The sequence below is a fragment of the Rhinichthys klamathensis genome, unplaced genomic scaffold, assembly GCF_029890125.1.
Source record: "Rhinichthys klamathensis goyatoka isolate OS25496 unplaced genomic scaffold, OSU_Roscu_1.1 h1tg000585l_1, whole genome shotgun sequence".
NCBI classification, from domain to species: domain Eukaryota; kingdom Metazoa; phylum Chordata; class Actinopteri; order Cypriniformes; family Leuciscidae; genus Rhinichthys; species Rhinichthys klamathensis.
The window spans coordinates 825,432-844,368 of record NW_026607045.1 but is presented as its reverse complement, the minus strand read 5'-3'; the positions used below and the strand labels follow the sequence as shown (position 1 = coordinate 844,368).

The 18,937-nt window shown below is 39.9% G+C and overlaps 1 protein-coding gene across 1 annotated transcript; it reads right to left on the bottom strand.

Annotated features, from left to right (window-relative positions):
- Positions 1–1,938: 1,938 nt before the first annotated feature.
- On the bottom strand, positions 1,939–18,929 carry jhy (junctional cadherin complex regulator). Its single transcript, XM_056240210.1, has 8 exons — positions 18,233–18,929; positions 13,587–14,112; positions 9,201–9,305; positions 7,298–7,869; positions 5,635–5,920; positions 4,040–4,126; positions 3,384–3,518; positions 1,939–2,357 (listed from the first exon to the last, which is right to left on the bottom strand). The coding sequence occupies exons 1-8, from the start codon at positions 18,568–18,570 to the stop codon at positions 2,172–2,174; spliced, it is 2,235 nt and encodes a 744-aa protein (XP_056096185.1). The 5' UTR covers positions 18,571–18,929; the 3' UTR covers positions 1,939–2,171.
- Positions 18,930–18,937: the final 8 nt, after the last annotated feature.

Here is an 18,937-nt window from a genome sequence, read left to right as displayed (position 1 = left end):
TCCTTCACCTATGACATGTTAAATTCAGTTTTACAATGCCTCTACTGACTTCACTGAGCTTGGTGTTATGTTATGGCCGCTTTAAATTTTCGCGATTTAAAAAAAAAGACTTGGCCTGCATTTAATTACAATTATTCTTTTAAGAAGAATTTCTGTTCGTAATTTTCATATTTCAGAGCTCGTAGCGCAGTTATCTAACCGTCGACGTTTTTACAATACTAAAGATGTGTGTGTGTGTGTGTGTGTGTGTGTGTGTGTGTGTGTGTGTGAATCTATCCACCTTGTTTTTCGCGCGGTCATTTGTAACTTGAATGTGTCTGGCTTCCGGTGTCATTTGCTTTCAGTTATGTTTACTGTACAAAAACAGCCCGTTATACTGCTTTATATTGCAATGCAAACTTTAAATTGTTATCATATTATTTTAATTTCATTATCATGAAACACACAGCACAAATATAAGTTTACCGTTTACGGCACTTTGTTCTTAGTTATTTACCAATGGGCGTGAATCGGAAGTTTCGCACGTAGGCCCTATTTGAAGAAAAGAAAAAATAGCTTACTTCCGCGTTCCAAAATAAGATGGGTAATAACAGTGATACAAAAATACAGTAGGGTACTTTCTGAGGTACCGTCCTTTGCAGACAGCGATCGCAGGTGTTGCTATGGTTACCTACTCACTCAAACCCGATTTCTGTTCGCGAAACACTGTTGACACGAACTATATGTGCGCGAACTTAGACGATGTGTAAAAATATATGATATCTTTTTAACCTTTTTGAGTTGGGATAGGTCTTGATTAGGGAGGCCATACCCACACAAACGCTCTTCAGTTTTGATTATTATTATTTTTTTAATCTTTATAGGCTAATCGTCTTAAAGCCTACTTTAAGACTCAACAGGTGTCCTTAAATAACCAAACATGAATTTCTATTAGAAAATAAATCTAAAGCTAAATTTTTTTAATAAAATATCTACAATGTTAACACGTGTAGCAAGGGGTTGCTCACGTTTATTTGTAGCGTTTACGGCAACAAAAAAAAAAAACTCAAAACAGGGTATGTGGCACACTTCCATCCTTTGAAAAGCAATTCATGTCGTTTTCAAAACGTGATTCTGATTTAGCCGGGGAAAATAAAGCATTGCAAGAGAATAGGCCGTGCGGAAGGTGATCAATTAAAAGATTAAGCGTTTTGCAACACATGGACGCATCTGCATGTTGCTCTAATAGCAGAGCCATCAGCTCATTTTCAGGGGCCTGCCGCCTCCTTCAGCACTGTCCACAGATCAAAGCCTGCCTCAGTCTCCCAATCCGTAAAAAGGGATGCTAATTCAACCTCCTTCATGTGCGGTTGAGAGAGACCCCTTCAATTAACTGATTTCAATGGCAGGAAACACAGAAAGAGAGAGAGGAAAAAAAGATGCAAAGAGAGTCGGTCTGGAAAGGCAACATTTCTCATTAATTCAAAAGGTCCAGCATTTATTAGCCTCGCCTCTGAGGCTTAACACTGAAAACGCAGAGTATCAAAGCAGACATGATGGGTTAAATAGAGGCTATAATCTAATTAAAATATTACATAGGAGTAAATAGCTCTTTGATAACGATCTAAAGCTTCCATTAAAGAAATAGGTGCTTGAGCTTGTTTTAGGGGGAAAATTATCACTTTAAAATACAGAAAACAAGTTTGTGGGCTCTAATAAGGGAGGCTTCAAAGTGTCATCCTTATTTGACCTATTTTTTTCTCTCGGTGAAAGAAAAGGGCAGGCGAAAGTGGATATAATCAGACTAATAGCCGGGAACTGTCAGAAAACGGCACGTTACACTGGGTTAATGGTGCATCCAGGTGTGCTTGAAGAGATTGGTGCTCTTGTGCACAGACCTATTGAAACAAGGGGAAAATAGCAGGATAATGCAAAGCCAAGAAACAAAACCCCACAGCATTTCATTCCAGATTTCTTTATATATAGAAAAATTGTTTTTGGAATTAGTCAGCAGTGGATTATGTGCTACACACCTGTTCCACTTTCAGTGCTTTGCAAATGAGCAGGATTACAAGAAGTATTAGGTATATATACAGTACACACAAAGTTAAAGCAAGGAAAAATAAGGATTCTATAGAAGTGCAGTTAACAGAACTCATGCCTGTTGCATCTTAGTGAATAAAGGCTTTAGATTAAATGGCATGAATGGTTCTGAAGCGAGCCACGGCACGTTTCTCATCCTCGTGCCGTCTCAACATCTCCAGAGTGGCCAGATGGATTGAGTCCGTTTCCTGCGGATTCTGGGGCTGCTTTCCGTTGCTGTCCTTTACCTTTGGAGGGGGTTTGGGCTTTGCAATAGTTTTGGCATATTCTAAAGCCTGGTCAAAATGAAATTGCAAAAATGATTTGAGATTGAATTTATATATATATATATATATATATATATATATATATATATAAAATCCACATGAAGGTTATAGCCACAACACAATTTAAACATTCTATTAATAATAAACAATAAAGAAATAAATTATGACATTTAAACACACGTAAACCACTCTGGATGCAAGTTATATGATTTACGAATTAAAGGGATAGTTCACCCCCCAAAAAAATCTGTCATTTCACCCTCATGTCGTTCCAAACCCGTAAGACTTTCATTCATCTTCGGAACACAAATTAAGACATTTTTGATTAAATCTGAGAGCTTTCTGTCCCTCCGTTGAAAGCTACGCAACTACCACTTTGACGCTTCAAAAAGTTCATAAAGACATCGTAAAAATAATCCATATAAACTGAACGGTTTAGTCCAAAATTTCTGAAGAGACTAGATTGCTTTATATAATGAACAGATTTAATTTAGGCTTTTATTCACATATACATCAACTCACACATCAGTTGTGGTAAACGAAAAATCAAATAGGTTAATTGTGTGTAACGCAGAACATTTGAGCTTCCGCAAGAACCAATTGACCCTTTTCACATTTCCGGGTTTTTCAGAAGCAAAGGTGCGCGTGTCAAGCAGGTTCAGTTGAGCTTCTGTTTATGTTCGCTGATCAATGTTTATATGTGAATACAAGCCTAAATTAAATCTGTCCTTCATATAAAGCGATCGTGTCTCTTTACAAAATTTGGACTAAAGAGCTCAATTCATATGGATTAGTTTTACGATCTCTTTATAAACTGTTTTAAGGCGTCAAATTGTCAGTTGAGTAGCCGCAAACGGAGGGACAGAAAGCTCTCAGATTTCATCAAAAACATGTTCAATAGTGTTCCGAAGATGAACGAACGTCTTACGGGTTTGGAACGACATGAGGGTGAGCAATTAATGAGAGAATTATAATTTTTGGGTGAACCATCTCTTTAAGTAAAGCTCATGTTTTCATAATGAGATTCTCCTATACCTTCATCCTGGGAACGGTGTCCTTGTTGTCACTGCCCACTGGGTCCTTGGCTGACAGAGATGGAATCCTACTTATCTTCTTGTTCTGTTCGCGGATCACATTTGAATACAGCTTCTGTCGTCTAATTTTCTCTGCCTGACAGCAGTGAAAGAAAGAGCAGCAGAAAAGATTACAAAAGGGAGCTTTAATTACCTAAGCCATTTCTCCCCTAAGGCCCCTCTGTTTCTTTGTACATCCATCCATGAAGCTACTCAACAGCTGCAAATAAAACTCATCATCCCTCCAGAAACAGTGTTAACACCTCTCCCAGGCTGTGAGCGGTAAAAAAACATAAACATTTTACATCAGCCGAGCTCTTCTTGCTTTTTGAGGCCTATGCTCATTAGATTAGTTGGTCCATTTCCATTGTGTTCAGAAACACAAGTCTTTTAAATTCATGAGGAAATTAATAGAGGTGGTTATTGAGACACGGCCATACTTGACAATTGGACGTAGCAATTAGGGATTAGCTAAATCAATATTCAACAAAGAGAGCACCAATTATCCATTGAGTCTCTCTCATAGAACTCCACACACAAATGATTCAGATTTAACAACATTATTTATGAATATCGTCAGATGCTTAAGTCTTTATACAATCTGAAGTGAGTATTTACCACAGCTTCTGGTATTGTGTTTGTTGGTCCAAGACCTCCAAGCTTCACCTCCTGTTTCATGTCTTTGTAGTCCTTTAGCGTATAAGCCTGAGAAGACATTTTGTAATGCATAAATATTTATACATTATCCGCATAACTGTTCTAAACAGCAAAGATATTGTGAGAAAAAGTAGGAGAAACTGTCTTGATCTTAAGGTGCACTCATGCAACAATCCACAAACAAAAGCGCTAATCAGGTCAGGCTCCTTCAGGTTCTCAAGGCTCAGCCATTGGTCATGGACACTGCAGGATGGCTGTTTTCCACTCTGATCTGCTTCCCCTTGGGCTGCCACACTAGCTGTTTTACAAATTTATCCCATAATCCTATGAGACATGATGGCGGGCACATCAAGGTGAGGAGATCAAGCTTCTCTCAGGAAAGCAATCTGTTTTATGGTGTAAGAACCGTATAATCCGGACACAGCATCAAGTGGATGTGTTCCATGACATAATGACCCTTAAATTGTGACGTCTTCATGCAGCACTGAACACTTTACTGTTATAAAATGATGTGTTATTTACTTCAAACCTGTAAAACTATCTTTTTACTGTAAAACACAAAAGAATATATTTTGAAAAAACATCTCAGTGTTTTTTAATCCATTTAGTAAAAGTTCTTTTTGTCCATACAATGAAAGTCAATGGGGTCCAAAACAATTTTGGACCCCATTGACTTTCATTGTATGGACAAATAAATGATGACAGAATTTGTATTTTTATGTGAACTATTCCTTTAACACTCCTTCAAGTGAATGGATACAACTGTTGAGTAAACTTAAATATTCTATCTGTGTAAATGGTGGCCGTCGCACGTTGCTGTTGAGTACGTCTGCTCCTAAGAGAGACTTTCCTGCAGAGCTCAAGGTGCTAGAGGACAAAGAGGCTATCATTAAATGCAAATCACCATCTTACCAGCCCTGGTCCGCACAGACGGGGGTGCTGCTTAATCACCTTATCCTCTAACGCTTTTCAATGTCGTCTTTGTGACCGTGCCTTATATCATCATCTCATTGCAATTAAGAGTGTCTTCAATTACTTATACAATTAACCTGCTGTCTGAATTGGCCCACACAATAATCGTTACATCTGCACCAGGCCCCATTGAGATACTGTCATGGCAACTTAAAGATGGTTACTAAGTATAAACAGGACGTTGTAGTCATTGAGCAATTTGTTTTGCTATATTGCTAATTATTACAAAAATTGTGCCATGTGGGTTTAAATCAGTTTTTTTTTTAAATGATGATTCCTTTGCTGTGTATCATTTAATTTATTTACACTGTGAAACAATATATCAATATATTATAAATGGAATTTTATATTTGAACATTTTTAAATATTTCAAATTTATTTGAAACCCGGTTTTTAGCTAAGTAGTGTCAGACTGTAAGATGCGTGTAAGGGGTGTCCAAACTGAGTCCTAGAGGGCCACTGTCCTGCAGAGTTTAGATCCATCTTGCCTTGAGGACAGTGGCCCTCCAGGAGCAGGATTGGACTAGATACATGATGCATGAACGCAAAGCACACTGATTCTTAAACTAAACACATATACACACCTTATAATTTGTTTTAGCCTTCAGCTGTCTGAGTTTTTCCATTTGTGAAAGGTAACCTTCTGAGCTGCTTCTGTGGATTGGATTCATCTGCTGCTCTGATCTATCCGAGCCGAGTTCTGTGTCGCTGCCGTTAGCTCGTCCTATAGGGGGCAGCACCGTGTAAGGAGCAGATATCTGCGTTGGGGGCACAAAGGGTCCCACGCTCTCCTCATCATTGGGCAAAAGCTCAGGTGGATAGTGGCTGGCCTCCACTTGAGGAGATGTGGGCAATTTTAGTATTGGTATCCTACAGAAACATGGAGCACATCATGAATGCCAAGGCTTTTCATTATTAAAAGTTAACACCAATAAAATCAATGTATTTAAAGCTGCAGTGTGTAATTTCTGTGGCATTAGTGGCACCAAATGGTATTAATAAATTTCAAATGATAAATAAAATGACAAAAAATATATATTGTTCAAGGTAAAAGTCCTTTTTTAAATAAATAAATACATAAATATCATTAAGATTTTGGATAGAAAATTTACTATCTGAACAAACGTTGCCTTGTCATAAAAAGGTCATTTTATATGACGTTTTAAGAGACCACACTCATGAGTGTCTGCAGGGGTCCTCTCAATTATATCATTTCCTGTTTTATGTTATTTTTTCTGCATGTTGGTTGCATAACAAGGCTTTGTTGGTGTGAAGCCATTTTGTTAAAAAAAAGAAGAAATTTTTCACAACAGTTGTATCACCCTGGCATTTTTTACTTAATGCTGGCCCAAAAAAATATTTTTAAAAACATTCTTATTAAAGAATAGGTGTACTGAAGTCATTATATGTATGAATTGCATGTGTAACGGAGGCCAGCTACTAGTCGCTTTGCGAGTAAACCTCACTCCTCTGATCTTAATAGGCGCTCTAGCGACAGACGCTAGAGGCTGCAGTCTTTAGCCTCCTTAGTGCCCGACTCTCACGCCGGAGAACCGAGTTCGAGGTCCGCACAGAGCGGGGCGAGTAAGACTCAGGTGGAGGTGTAACATTGGTGCCGTGACCCGGATGGGAGTGAGTTTTAGGGGGGTGAGTGTAACGGAGGCCAGCTAGTAGTCGCTGTGCGAGTAAACCTCACTCCTCTGATCTCAATAGGCGCTCTAGCTAGAGGCTGCAGTCTTAAGCCTCCTAGTTAGAGTGCTTGACTCTCACGCCGGAGACCCGGGTTCGAGGCCCGCACAGAGCGGGGCGAGTAGGACCCGGGTGGAGGGGTTACATTGGTGCCATGACCCGGATTGGAGTGAGGTTTAGGGGGGTGAGTGTAACGGAGGCCAGCTAGTAGTCGCTGTGCGAGTAAACCTCACTCCTCTGATCTCAATAGGCGCTCTAGCTAGAGGCTGCAGTCTTAAGCCTCCTTGTTAGAGTGCCCGACTCTCACGCCGGAGACCCGGGTCGGGTCAGAGCGGGGCGAGGGACCCGGGTGGAGGGGTTGCACATGTTTAATCCATTTTTTAATAAATTAACAGGTAGGACAAAATATGACCATCAAACATCCACATTAAGCTGGACTAAAAATGACACACCTAAGCCTTAACAACAATATAGGCTAGTGTATAGGCTAATATACTATGAATATGCATACTTAATATCGTGTTGGGATACTTGCATAAAGTATGTTTGTGGACTTGCCTGAGTCTGTTGTGATTCTTGAATGATGAATTTTCAAATGCATTGGTAAGAGGTTTCCCAGCATGCCTCTGGGGAACACTTCTGTCCACAGCGTATACCACTCCAGAGAGGGGGGCTGGGGAAGATACAACAGCGTTTGGAGCTAATCCCATCTGCCCTTCTGAATTGGGAAGCACAGAGTGATAACCTTGTTGTAAAAAGGGTGGATTAAACAGATCAGGCCTGTCCCATTGCAGTGCTTGAGAAACAAGCGTTAAAATGGTCTCTTTCTGGGAAAGATTCAGTGGCTGTGCTGGATTGGCATGTGTGTGGAGGTTTATGTTAAGGTTGACGGTTGGTGGAGCATGACTGTGAGATTGAAGTCCAGACTGGTGTTGTGGTGGATCATGGGGGTAGGCCACTGGAGTTTCCTCAGAGTCCTGCGATAGGTGATCAACGCTGATGACGTGTCTCTCTGTAAGGGGTTTAAGGTGTGCTCTGGGTTTGGATTCAGGAACCGGTGGCTTGAGCTGATCTTGGTGGTTGCTGGTTCGCTCCCTCCTCTTCGGTTCCTTCCTCTCTTTATGGCTCTGCTATAGTTAGGGGAAAAAATAAGATTGATTTAAAATCTCAAGTCAAGTCAAGTAACCTTTACTTACAATACAGATTGTTTCAGAGCACCTTCACAGTCATAAACAGGAAAATTACAGAATCACTGATGCAACCTTTATCAAATATGAGACAAATTCAAATTCCGCAGTAAAGCAGAAAGGACAAAAAGGACAATAGAGTCATTATTCCTGCTCGAGTCAGTTAAGTGTTGGTTCAGTTCATTTACTGTGAAAAGTTAATCAATTATGATGTTCAAGTTCAATTCAGCTATAAGCAGCTTTACAGAGAACAAGTGTCGTTATTCATCCCAAGTCAATTCGGTGTTGATTCAGTTCAGTTCAATAACAGTATCGATGCTGCAAAATCCATCAGTTACAAAACAAATTTGATTCAGCTATAAAACAGCTCTACAGAAGACAATAGTGCCATCATCTAGCTCAATTCCTTTCGAACTTTGTTCTCATCTGATAGTGTCAGTGCAGTGAATTTTAAACCCCAACTAAGCAAGTCAATAATCTGACCAAAGCACTGCAAATGGCTAAAGCTAAGCTAAAGCTAAGTCTGAAGGCACAAAAAGAATGAAAATAGCATAAATGAAATACTTTCCCCAAATATGATGAGGGCTCTTTAGGCAAAAACCATTTGCACAAAATAATGCCCCTTAAAAATTAAATTACAAATGCAAGCATGACAAAGGTTTTGCCAATAGTGTCCCACGCACTCTAATTCGAACTATTTCAGGGCAAGGGCTAAAAGAATTCATCATATTGAGCAGAGATATGTCCTTACATAACAGTGGCTTCACAGCTATTGTCATGAACGAGAGGAAAGAAAAGACAGGAGCATTTATATAATGTTTCTTTGTGGCGAGCCTGGCATGCATGGGGGACCGACGGACATTATTCTTGTGAGGTCTGGAGCTGTGCCTCAGCATGCAATGCCTCTGATTTAGCCAACACCAGCTTGCACCATTCTTAATGGGAAAATATTTACACTCCTCTGCTTGCCGGCATTAAGGTGACCGTTCAAGTGCTCAAAATAATGATGCTTCTCCATTCCCCCTCTTTCCTCGGCACAGGCTCCTTTTCAAGACATTTCAGAGGCTCCATTGTGCCTGAACAACTCTATCAGAAATTGCGTCCATCACAGCAGAAATGAAATCCCGGGTGACAGTGTGCCCACTGTGCAGACATTTTCATCTTGAGAGGAAGCCCTCGCAGACTGTTATGCATTAGGCCAATGTGTTGTGCCAAGCAGCCCCACCTACGTCTGCACAGATAGAGATGGATGGAATCAATAAAGTGAGCTCTACCTTTAGTTTTTGTGTTTTTTGGAGCCACATCAGCTCGGGATCCCGGACATTGTCTTGACTCTCCGGGCTACGAGTGCTGATAGTCTCGTAAGAGGTTTTCCTGGGCTGTGGGAAGAAAAGAAAGAAGGGTCAGGGGAGTGACTGCTTGATAAGCCTCCTTTTAACAATTCACCTGTTGCCATGTAGATGAAATGCTATGATTTCGCCTCACATTTTTATTCAAGTATTGACTGCAAACAACAGGGGTGAACTGTGCACCGTGAGAGCGAAACAAAGACATTCGTGAGAATGAGAAGAAATGGCTGGGCGATAAATTACATGCCGCTTTTGGTGTAAACGTGTGCTGACAGCTGTAATTTATCATCCACCTACTCAAAAACGGCGCTGACAGCCAGTCAGGTTTGTCTATAAAATTATTCGACCCTGAGTGTCTGGCAAACTTAACAATTCAATTGGCTTTTTATGATCAACTTTTTATTCCTAATTACTATCCACAGCTCCTCTGAGCCGACCCGTATGTGTCAAGAAGAGTGTTCTATTGATTCTCTTTAAAATGATTCTCTCGGAGATAAGTGTCTAGATACATCCACGTTACATCAGTGCACTCTCTCAATTTTTCTTAATGTACCCGTTCAGAGGCGGAATATCTACAGCTAATGCTGTAATGAAAATCATTTAGTAAACTTCCAGTCACTTTGGCTGCTGAGGACAATTCTCACAGATCAATGGTATTGACAGCTTGCGGCGTCCCTGAATGCATGCGGCTAATTCTGAAAGCGTGAATAGAGGAAGGTCAAAGAGACACATGCAGCAGTGAGTGGATTGAGTTGTAACATATCCATCAATAAACAGGCAGCCATGCTGGTCTATGTATTTAACGAAAGGCCATGTGCGCAAGGAACTGATTTGTGAACCACCAGCACCAGTGGTCTTCAATTAGTGGTTCCAAAAAGATGGATGGATGGATGGATGGATGGATGGATGGATGGATGGATGGATGGATGGATGGATGGATGGATGGATGGATGGATGGATGGATGGATGGATGGATGGATGGATGGATGGATGGATGGATGGATGGATGGATGGATGGATGGATGGATGGATGGATGGATGGATGGATGGATGGATGGGTGGGTGGGTGGGTGGGTGGGTGGATGGGTGGATGGATGGATGGATGGATGGGTGGATGGATGGATGGGTGGATGGGTGGATGGGTGGATGGATGGATGGATGTTCATATTTTTATACAGCAATTGCACTGTGTGAAATAAAGAATCAGAGTTGGAAATTCGAAAGTTTGGAAATCGCACCAAAAAACAGCATTGCAAAACAACGAGCAGGCAATGCGCAAATGTTCATAGCAGCGATCCTCATTATAAATGAAAATATCTATTGGAGCAAAAATGTATTGCAATATCCGTTGTTTGTCATGCTGCACGGTTAATAGGAGGCTGCGCATCCAGCTCATTTTCCTGTATCGGGCAAGTATCATTTCGAGTAGAGAGATTGAGCTGTGCTGTAACAGGTGTGTGAGTAGCAGACATCACAGACCTGCCCTTCATGTCCTCTTAGCCGCAGCAGGCCACAACCTCTGCCCCATCCACGACCACTGCCTTTTGTCTGCCATTTTAATAATCTCAATCAAATTGAGGAAATGATCAAACAAAATTGCATTTTGAGCTTCATAAGCTGTGTAATATCTATTCTGTTAAATTGGGGCCCGTAATTGCCTCTTGGGGCGAGACGTGGCACAACAAAGTCAGGCGATTGGAGCTTGCCATTTTCCTCAAGACTGGGAAACACAGCTTTTGCGATGAAGACTTCAAAGGGACGCAATTCTTGAATTGCATTTGGTTGCTATTGTGACCGCCCAGGCAATCTTGATTAGGTGTTTACACTGAGGTAGGGTATACAGTGGCAGAGAGCCGCGGAGCCTTGGTCTAGAGCTATTAAGAGATTGTACATTATGTTTCTGGCTTTGAAGTGAGGGTCTGGGGGATGACGAGGGATTGGGGCTGAGTGCAATGGCAGAAGATTGCACTGCTACTTCTGTCTTTATCAAAGGGGTCTCTGCTGGAGCTCATCATCACTCCCACACATGCCGGTAGGAAGTTGGTGCATTATGAGATTGTGTACATTTAATAACACGGCTAATTATCGGGAGTTAGGGGTTTGTGAAAGAGTAAATAGTGGCTTTTTAAAAGCCCAACAGACGCTCCCTGATAATGATGTCGAAAACTGATGGGAGCTGAGGGGCTTTTTATTCCCTTTGAAGGAAACGGGGCCAGAAAAAAAGGGCAAAAGTAAAGGCTGTGTATCAAATTTACGAGCAGGCGCTTAGCTACATAACGAACGGAAGGCATGAGGTTTTGTGCTCTCTCTCATAGTAGGCAAATGACAAAAAAAGCAAACCTTTAACCAAGTGGCCGAAGTATTATGATTGCCCTTCATGTGTTACGTTGTACTGCAAAAGCCTTGTTGTATGATAATCTGCCACGAAGAACTGATTTCTTGAAAGAATTTAGACATTCACATGTTAAAGAATTTCCAAGTCTATCATTCTAACGTAATTTTAAAAATCGATATCAATGTTCTGTGCAACAACAACAAAAATATATTTCATATCATTATTTGTGCCCAGGATGGTTTAATAATCATATTTAAATACATTCCATTAATCCTTACCTGGGGTAAAAAATTTATCTGACTGATATTTTTCAAGAACAAACAAACATTTGTTTACTCTCTTGGAATAATACAAGGAATTTCAAGTATTACAACCTGTTCACACTGAGTTATCCATATCTGTCAATCCTTTTCAGTGGCTTTTCAGATAAATCTATATAGGTTTAAGAGCATCTCTTAATCTTTTAAAATGATCTTGACTGATATTTATTTACTCTCATACAAGGCTATATGGAAAATTTCCTTTTCTTTTTGGGGAAGTTGCCACTTTTTTTTCAAGGGATGTGAAATATAAATAAACTCAAAATAAACATTTTTCAATGAGCCGTCTCTTTAAGACTTACAATGCCGCCTTGTAAATGGAACTTGACAGTGCACCATATTTCTTGGAAAGACAATGCGCTGAATTCATACCAGGGCACCGCTGGTGCATTCAGGGCACCGTCTAAAGCGGGGAGAGCTTTGCTCTGTTTACCATGTCACAATGCTAACGGCTCTTCACTATGCTAATGCAGCTGATGTGAGACATTAAGGTGGGACTGGGCTCAGATGGGCTGGGTAAGGTCTTAAATGTAGCAAATACACATGAGCCACAGTGTGCAGACAAGCCAATCCTGCCAATTATACCCTGGGCCAGGTGCACTGATAACTAAGAGCCTATTGGTAACCATGCCCCTCTGATGTTCTTAACAGCCACTGTTGTGCAGATCAACTCATAATAGGCACTACATAGACAGACATGATTCATTCTCTTCTCTCTGCTCCATCTGAACACTCTGTGTCTGCCAAATTAATTTCCGTGACACAGGCAGTGTAGTCTCCTTAAAACCAGGAGCAATGAAAACACCAAGGTCACTTATTCAGATTAAAAGATAAAGGTCAGATCATGATATGGCCTTGTTTGTCCGTTTTGTTTTGATTCACAAAAATTGTGAATATTTATATACAATCAAAAACATAAGGAATGTCTCTACTAGATACACAGAAAACTTGTTTATACTAACTCACAACTTGTGATATGCAGTTCACTTAAGTTAACTTAACTTAAATACTTAAGTGCTTGTAACTTCAGTTAACTTAAATATTTCACGGCTTCTAAAAAATATAAAATATGAATACAAAAATTAACAAAACAATAATTGTAATATAGGCCTACTACTGGAAGTAATGACAGTCATTATGTAGTTATTAAAATTAATGGTGAATGACATCAAAAAACGATAGCGATACTTCATTCAGGATATTGGGTAATTAAAAAATAATTTTATGAATGGAGTCATCATTCGCATGAAAATATCTATGGAATAACACTAGCCTTGGGCCTAAACTACCCAAAATCTGACATTGAGGACGCTGTGACAGTATCCTGTGTTAGTCCACCCTCTAGTGGTTAGCCATGAGACTTCAATTTGGTCACCAATGCTTCCAGTCAAAAAGAAGTAGTCAACATTTACAGTGGATCAAAACCTTTCATCAAAGTTATACATGAATTTTGAACAATACCCAGTCTTGTCTTAGGACAACTTTGATGAACTTTTTTGATGTTGACACTTCAAATGTTGACTGCTGTAGTATATAGTATATGGTTTAAGCTAAATTTAATCATGCAATACCTAAAGAAGAGAATAAAGAATGTCGGAAAGAAAAAAATAAACCTATTATTTTCCTTAAATGAGGGAATGTTCCAAAAATACTTACTTGCTTTGTCTCATCTGGTTTATCCTTATGCTGATGAGCTTTCAGGTAAGACCCCTGCTTATGTGTGATACCAAGAGTTGCTTTGTTACGCTCCACAATGTCTTCCTTATCTCTGACTGGCCTCAGATCAGACAGATGTCGTGATCTTGTCTTCTGGGGAGAAACTGATTTGACATTCAGATGCTTTCCATCATCCCGTGGTGTGCCTTCAGAGGACATGCAAGAACTTTTTGATTCGGGTGTATCGAGAATGTCTTCCTGTTGTGGGTGCAGGTGGAAAGGAGGTGAAGGTGGCTGGGATAAAGCATTTTCCATCTGAGCTGTGGGTGGATTACTGACAACGACATAATCTTGCCTGCTACCTAGAGCAAAGTTCTCCAAAGGTTCAATACTATCTTCAGACCCCTCAAACGAGTCGAGAGAAAGTCTCTCATTTAGCTGGTCGAAAACCTGAGCCCCTTCCTGATTCTTCCTCCAGTTTGGGTCGTAGCGCAAGTATGCGTATTCATCTTCAGGGGGAGTTTGTCTGAAATATTTCAAAAAGAGTTAAGAAGAAATAAGTCAAACACAGCTTTAAATTGAAGAGCAGGCTGGGTATGTCTCATTTAGTGCTTTCGGCATTGTCAGTAAGACAGTCTGAATGCCTCAAACAGCCATCAAAACACAAGGAAAAAAATCAGCTACACTTCTCAGCCGAAGCGAAATGGTAATAGCATGTTCTATTCTCTCGCCCCACCGTCTTCTCTTACCTCTAATGACTATGGGTCTGAAGACCACAATTTGGGGATAGTTTTGCAAATGGCTAATTCAAACATATGAAATAGGTTCAAACTACAACCTAATGTGCTCCTAGCATCATTGGATGAAAAGATCTCATTAAAATAATTAGAAGAGTGCCTCTTTGTTGTGTGCCTCTGAATAGTACAAGATGCTCTTCACATCCCATGATGCCAAATACGAGGCTGCCTGGATGCATGGCACTTCAGCCAATGAGGGCAAAGGGCAAGGAATGGCTCAGTAATGATTCCACCGACATGGTCTTGAGAATGCGCCGTGGGCTCGCAGCTGTGGCGGGGTCTTTAACATGCAAAGTCTCTCTTGTGTTAATATAAACGTGTCAGAATTAAATCCAATAGGAAACACAGACTCGTTTCATTCTGAATGCGACACTTGAGTCTCTTTAAAGACAATGTGTGCAGTAAAGAGGATGTAAACTAAATGGGTAGTTATTAGCTTCAATGATATTATGTTAAATGTTGCTGCACGCCATTCATTCGCAGGATTTCATTCTTGAGCATGAAAATATTATGAGGGAGCTGCTTCGCTTCGACAATAAAGTCTTTGTCAAGGTTCGCCATAACCATTATGAAAAAAACTGTGCATGGGGTTAAGTACCTCTTCAGCGCATCGGCTATCAGTCTGCAAAAAAATTAAAACAAACGCCTCCCGTTTTTATCCCGAGGCAGATTTTGAGTGGCGGACACAACAGTTGGGCTGGAGATGAAGGAGTGGAGACAGATGCGGTGATCCACACTTCAGATTCCAGCAATCTGTGTTCCGGCAGCGCAGAGAGCTTGTTCATTCATTGGCAACAAAGCAACTGCTTTTTAACAGACTGCTGAATGAGACCTTATTGTGGTAACGTCCTGCAAACTAAAAATCTAATTTTCCCTAAATGAGGGTACTTGTTTGGAAAGTACAAACATTAGTGGGTATTTCGGCTCAATTAAAATGCAAGCGCAAACATCATTTTCAAAGACTGTCATTATCTATTAGACATGTGAATAAAAGCTGTCAGTCATCTCGGCTGTTTGCAGAGCAGCTAAACACAAAAAACTCAGTCTTTTTTTTTTGGTGATGTCTTTCATTTAGTTTTTTCAGGTATAGACCTTATTCAGAGCAGCACCATGATAGGTATGAAAGCGAGGCTGTTAGGAATACACTTGTTTTCAGTGGCATCTGCTGTATAAAGCTTCTAAATCACTTAAAATTTACCACAGCTATAAGCAATAAGGTCTATTAGCGTTGTTTATTCAGTTTATTTTAGCAACAGAAGCTAGAAACCTGACATTCAAAACAGAGGGACATTCGATAGGCAATTCACTCTCATTGATACACGGTTCTTAGCCTACAACCAAATACATGAATGCTTGCCCTATATTATCTTTTTTAGTACATTTAAAACATTTTACCTACATTTCACATGTGAAAAATAGATCATTAGCAGATGGAAGACACAACTTAAATGAGACAGTTATGATCCTGGAAAGTCTATTGCTTGGCTCATTCTTCTGTACTTTTGACCTCTGGGTCACAGGTAACTTTAAAGGGATACTCCACCCAAAAATGAAAATTCTGTCATCATTTACTCACCCTCAAGTTGTTGCAAACCTGTATGAGTTTCTTTCTTCTGCTGAACACAAAAGAAGATATTTTGAAGAACGATTGGAACTTTGGCACCATTGACTTCCATAGTATTTTTTTTTCTACTATGGAAGTCAATGGTGCCAAACAACTGTTTGGTTCCAATCGTTCTTCAAAATATCTTCCTTTGTGTTCAGCAGAAGAAAGAAACTCATACAGGTTTGCAACAACTTGAGGGTGAGTAAATGATGACAGAATTTTCATTTTTGGGTGAAGTATCCCTTTAAAGCAGCTGACAATAAATATTAGATGTGCAACTAAAGCAAAAGGTAACTTTATTATGATCATAGACTGAATCAAAATATACAGAGGTTATCAGGTTGCTATCAGAACTGTTTCTGCTCAAGAAGAACTGAAAAAATGAAAGAACCCAATAAATTCTTTAATTTTGTCATCACCACCACACCAGAGGCCTGTTGCATGAAGCTAGTTGAACAAACTCTGAGTTTCATAGTAGGTTTAGAGTTGACAAAAGCAAACAAATACAACCTGGTTTAGATCAGGTAAACAACACTCCATTCTACGTCAACTCAGGTTTAATCCAGAGTTTGCAATTACATCGGAAGCACGTGCACCTGAAAGTGTAACGCATGCAGCGAACAGCCAATCACACGGAACATGGAGAGCATCAGTTTAATTCAATTCTCGTGAGAGCGTCAGTGCAATTCACTTCTCTGTCGAAGATTTAGAGATAGTTCTGAAAAATATCATGAATTTAAATACGTTTACAAGTCAGGAATAAACACTGTCGCTGCATTGAAAGTTTGAGAAGGTAGCTAAAAGAAAACATCAGACTACATCAATGCGTTTGATATGAGTTTAAATAATAATTTATAAAGGTCCGCAATGAGCTCAAAATAAAATACATAAGCTTAGTCATTTTAAATGCTCTGTGTTTGTTTGTGTGTGTGTGTGTGTGTATATATATATATATATATATATACACATTTAAATGCTCATTTGTATATTAATTGTCAATTCATATAATGATTATATGGATATATGAATATCAATAATAATTAACAGAAAATTACAGAGGCATGGGTGGAGTGTGACGTCGAGCTCCCCCTTTCTGAATGTTATATGGGCCTAATGGGTGGAGCTAGTATATATAACCACACCCTAACCCTACCCATAACTGTATCCCTCCAGCCCATGAGACGTCCAGAGAGGTGGAGCTGTACGTCATTTGACTCTGCAGTGGCCACCACTTGGCAAAAGACAGGCATTTTTTTCTCTCTACAATTCTTTCAGTATAAACTACTTTCATTTGGAGCACAAGATAAAGGAGGAGTGGCTTTATTGCATCAGATATAGCTATGTCACTTTGCTCACAGCTGTTTGATCTGGTTTTGGTTTGCGATCTCTAACCCAGAATAAAACCTGCTCTGGAGCAAGTTAGCCGTGTAGCATAAGTCCATGGTGATGAACACTGCTAAAAACCAATCCACCTTCTTGAGCCAGAAAAAAACAGAGTATGCTCAAACTAATCTCAAGCTTACCTGGGTAGCAACTAAAACTGGCTTCATGCAACAGGCCTCTGAGCTTTGGGAACTGGGTTTGCTTGACAGAGAGCTTATTATGACGACAGATGTATGAAACCTCTACAAAAGCATTTAGGAGTAAGGATGTTGTTTATTAAAATACAGCACCGACTTGACAAACAGCCATCAGCAATTGCGTAGCTCACAAATTACATGGATATTAACATTATGATTTTAGAATGTGTAAGGGTCACTATTCCTTGCAAACTTCAAACCATTTTTTAATCACTGTCATAATTTACAGTGATTAATAATTTACATGAATAATTTTTCATGTCATTCCAAACCTGTACCTTTATTTCTGTACCTTTATTTCTGAAGATGTTTCGAAGAATGTTGGTAACAAAACAGTTTTGGTTACTACAGACTTCCATTGTGTGGGGGGAAAAAAACTGAAATTTCTCAAAAATATCTGCTTTAGCCTATGTTCCACAGAAGAAAGAATGAAAAGACATGAGGGTGAGTAGCCTAAATGATGACAGAATTGTAATGTTTTGGGTGGACTATCCTTTTAAAAATATCCTATATATCAAATATCCAATCTAGTCTCTCAATTAATATGAGGTCATAAAACCTCCTGTATAACAATTATACTAGATGATAGCATTTTACATCACAGGAGACTGCTTGAAATGCCAGGTCAACTATTATTGGAGGTGGAAATAGCTGTTGTTTTACCTCAGTGACGCATGTTGTCCCTTCACCCGTCTTGGTTTTAGATCCAGACTATCATCAACATCAAGATGCTCTTCCTCGCTGTCAGTCTTAGCACAGTGTTGTTTGAAGTTCTCAGCAGAGAGGAGGTCACTGCACACCTGAAGCTCTCGCTGGTACTCCTTCTCCTGCACCAAACTCTCAGTATCTGACTCCAGGGAATCCCACATCAGCGGTAAATCGGGCACATTATCCCTTGGACTAGAGTCTTTGGTCATGTTAAATTTTACTTTTGACTGTTTCAGCGCCTCAGGCCCGTTGAGCTCATGATGGCGTTGTTGGTCAAAGACGATCGTCTTCATGTCGCAAAATCAACATTAGGAGTGATAAAAAAAATATTTATTTTCAGTTTAATTCAGCTAGCTAAATTACGTTACTAAGCGTTATTTTCGTTAAATGTTGAAAGTTCATCCGGTTGTTGACTGGCTGACGTTCCAATTCAGCTGTGTGTTGCCCATGTTGTTACGTGTAAAGGATTCTTAAACACTGACAATGCAAATCAATTCTGCAGCATCAAAACATTACCTCACACACAAATCCATAGATCTGCTCCAGATTTGATCATTTTTACCTGCGATCTATATCGAAAGATGAGTCGTTCATGTCAGGAAACGTTTCGTTTGCTGAACTGTTGCCGTGGAAACCTAAACGCTACGGTTGTCCGCGCAT

Coding starts and splice junctions, on each gene's coding strand:
- jhy (XM_056240210.1), bottom strand. CDS start 18,570: ATGAAGACGATCGTCTTTGACCAACAACGCCATCATGAGCTCAACGGG. Junction 9,306..13,586: donor AACCAGATGAGACAAAGCAA/GTAAGTATTTTT, acceptor TTCTTCCCACAG/CCCAGGAAAACCTCTTACGA. Junction 5,921..7,297: donor AAGAATCACAACAGACTCAG/GCAAGTCCACAA, acceptor ATGTTTCTGTAG/GATACCAATACTAAAATTGC.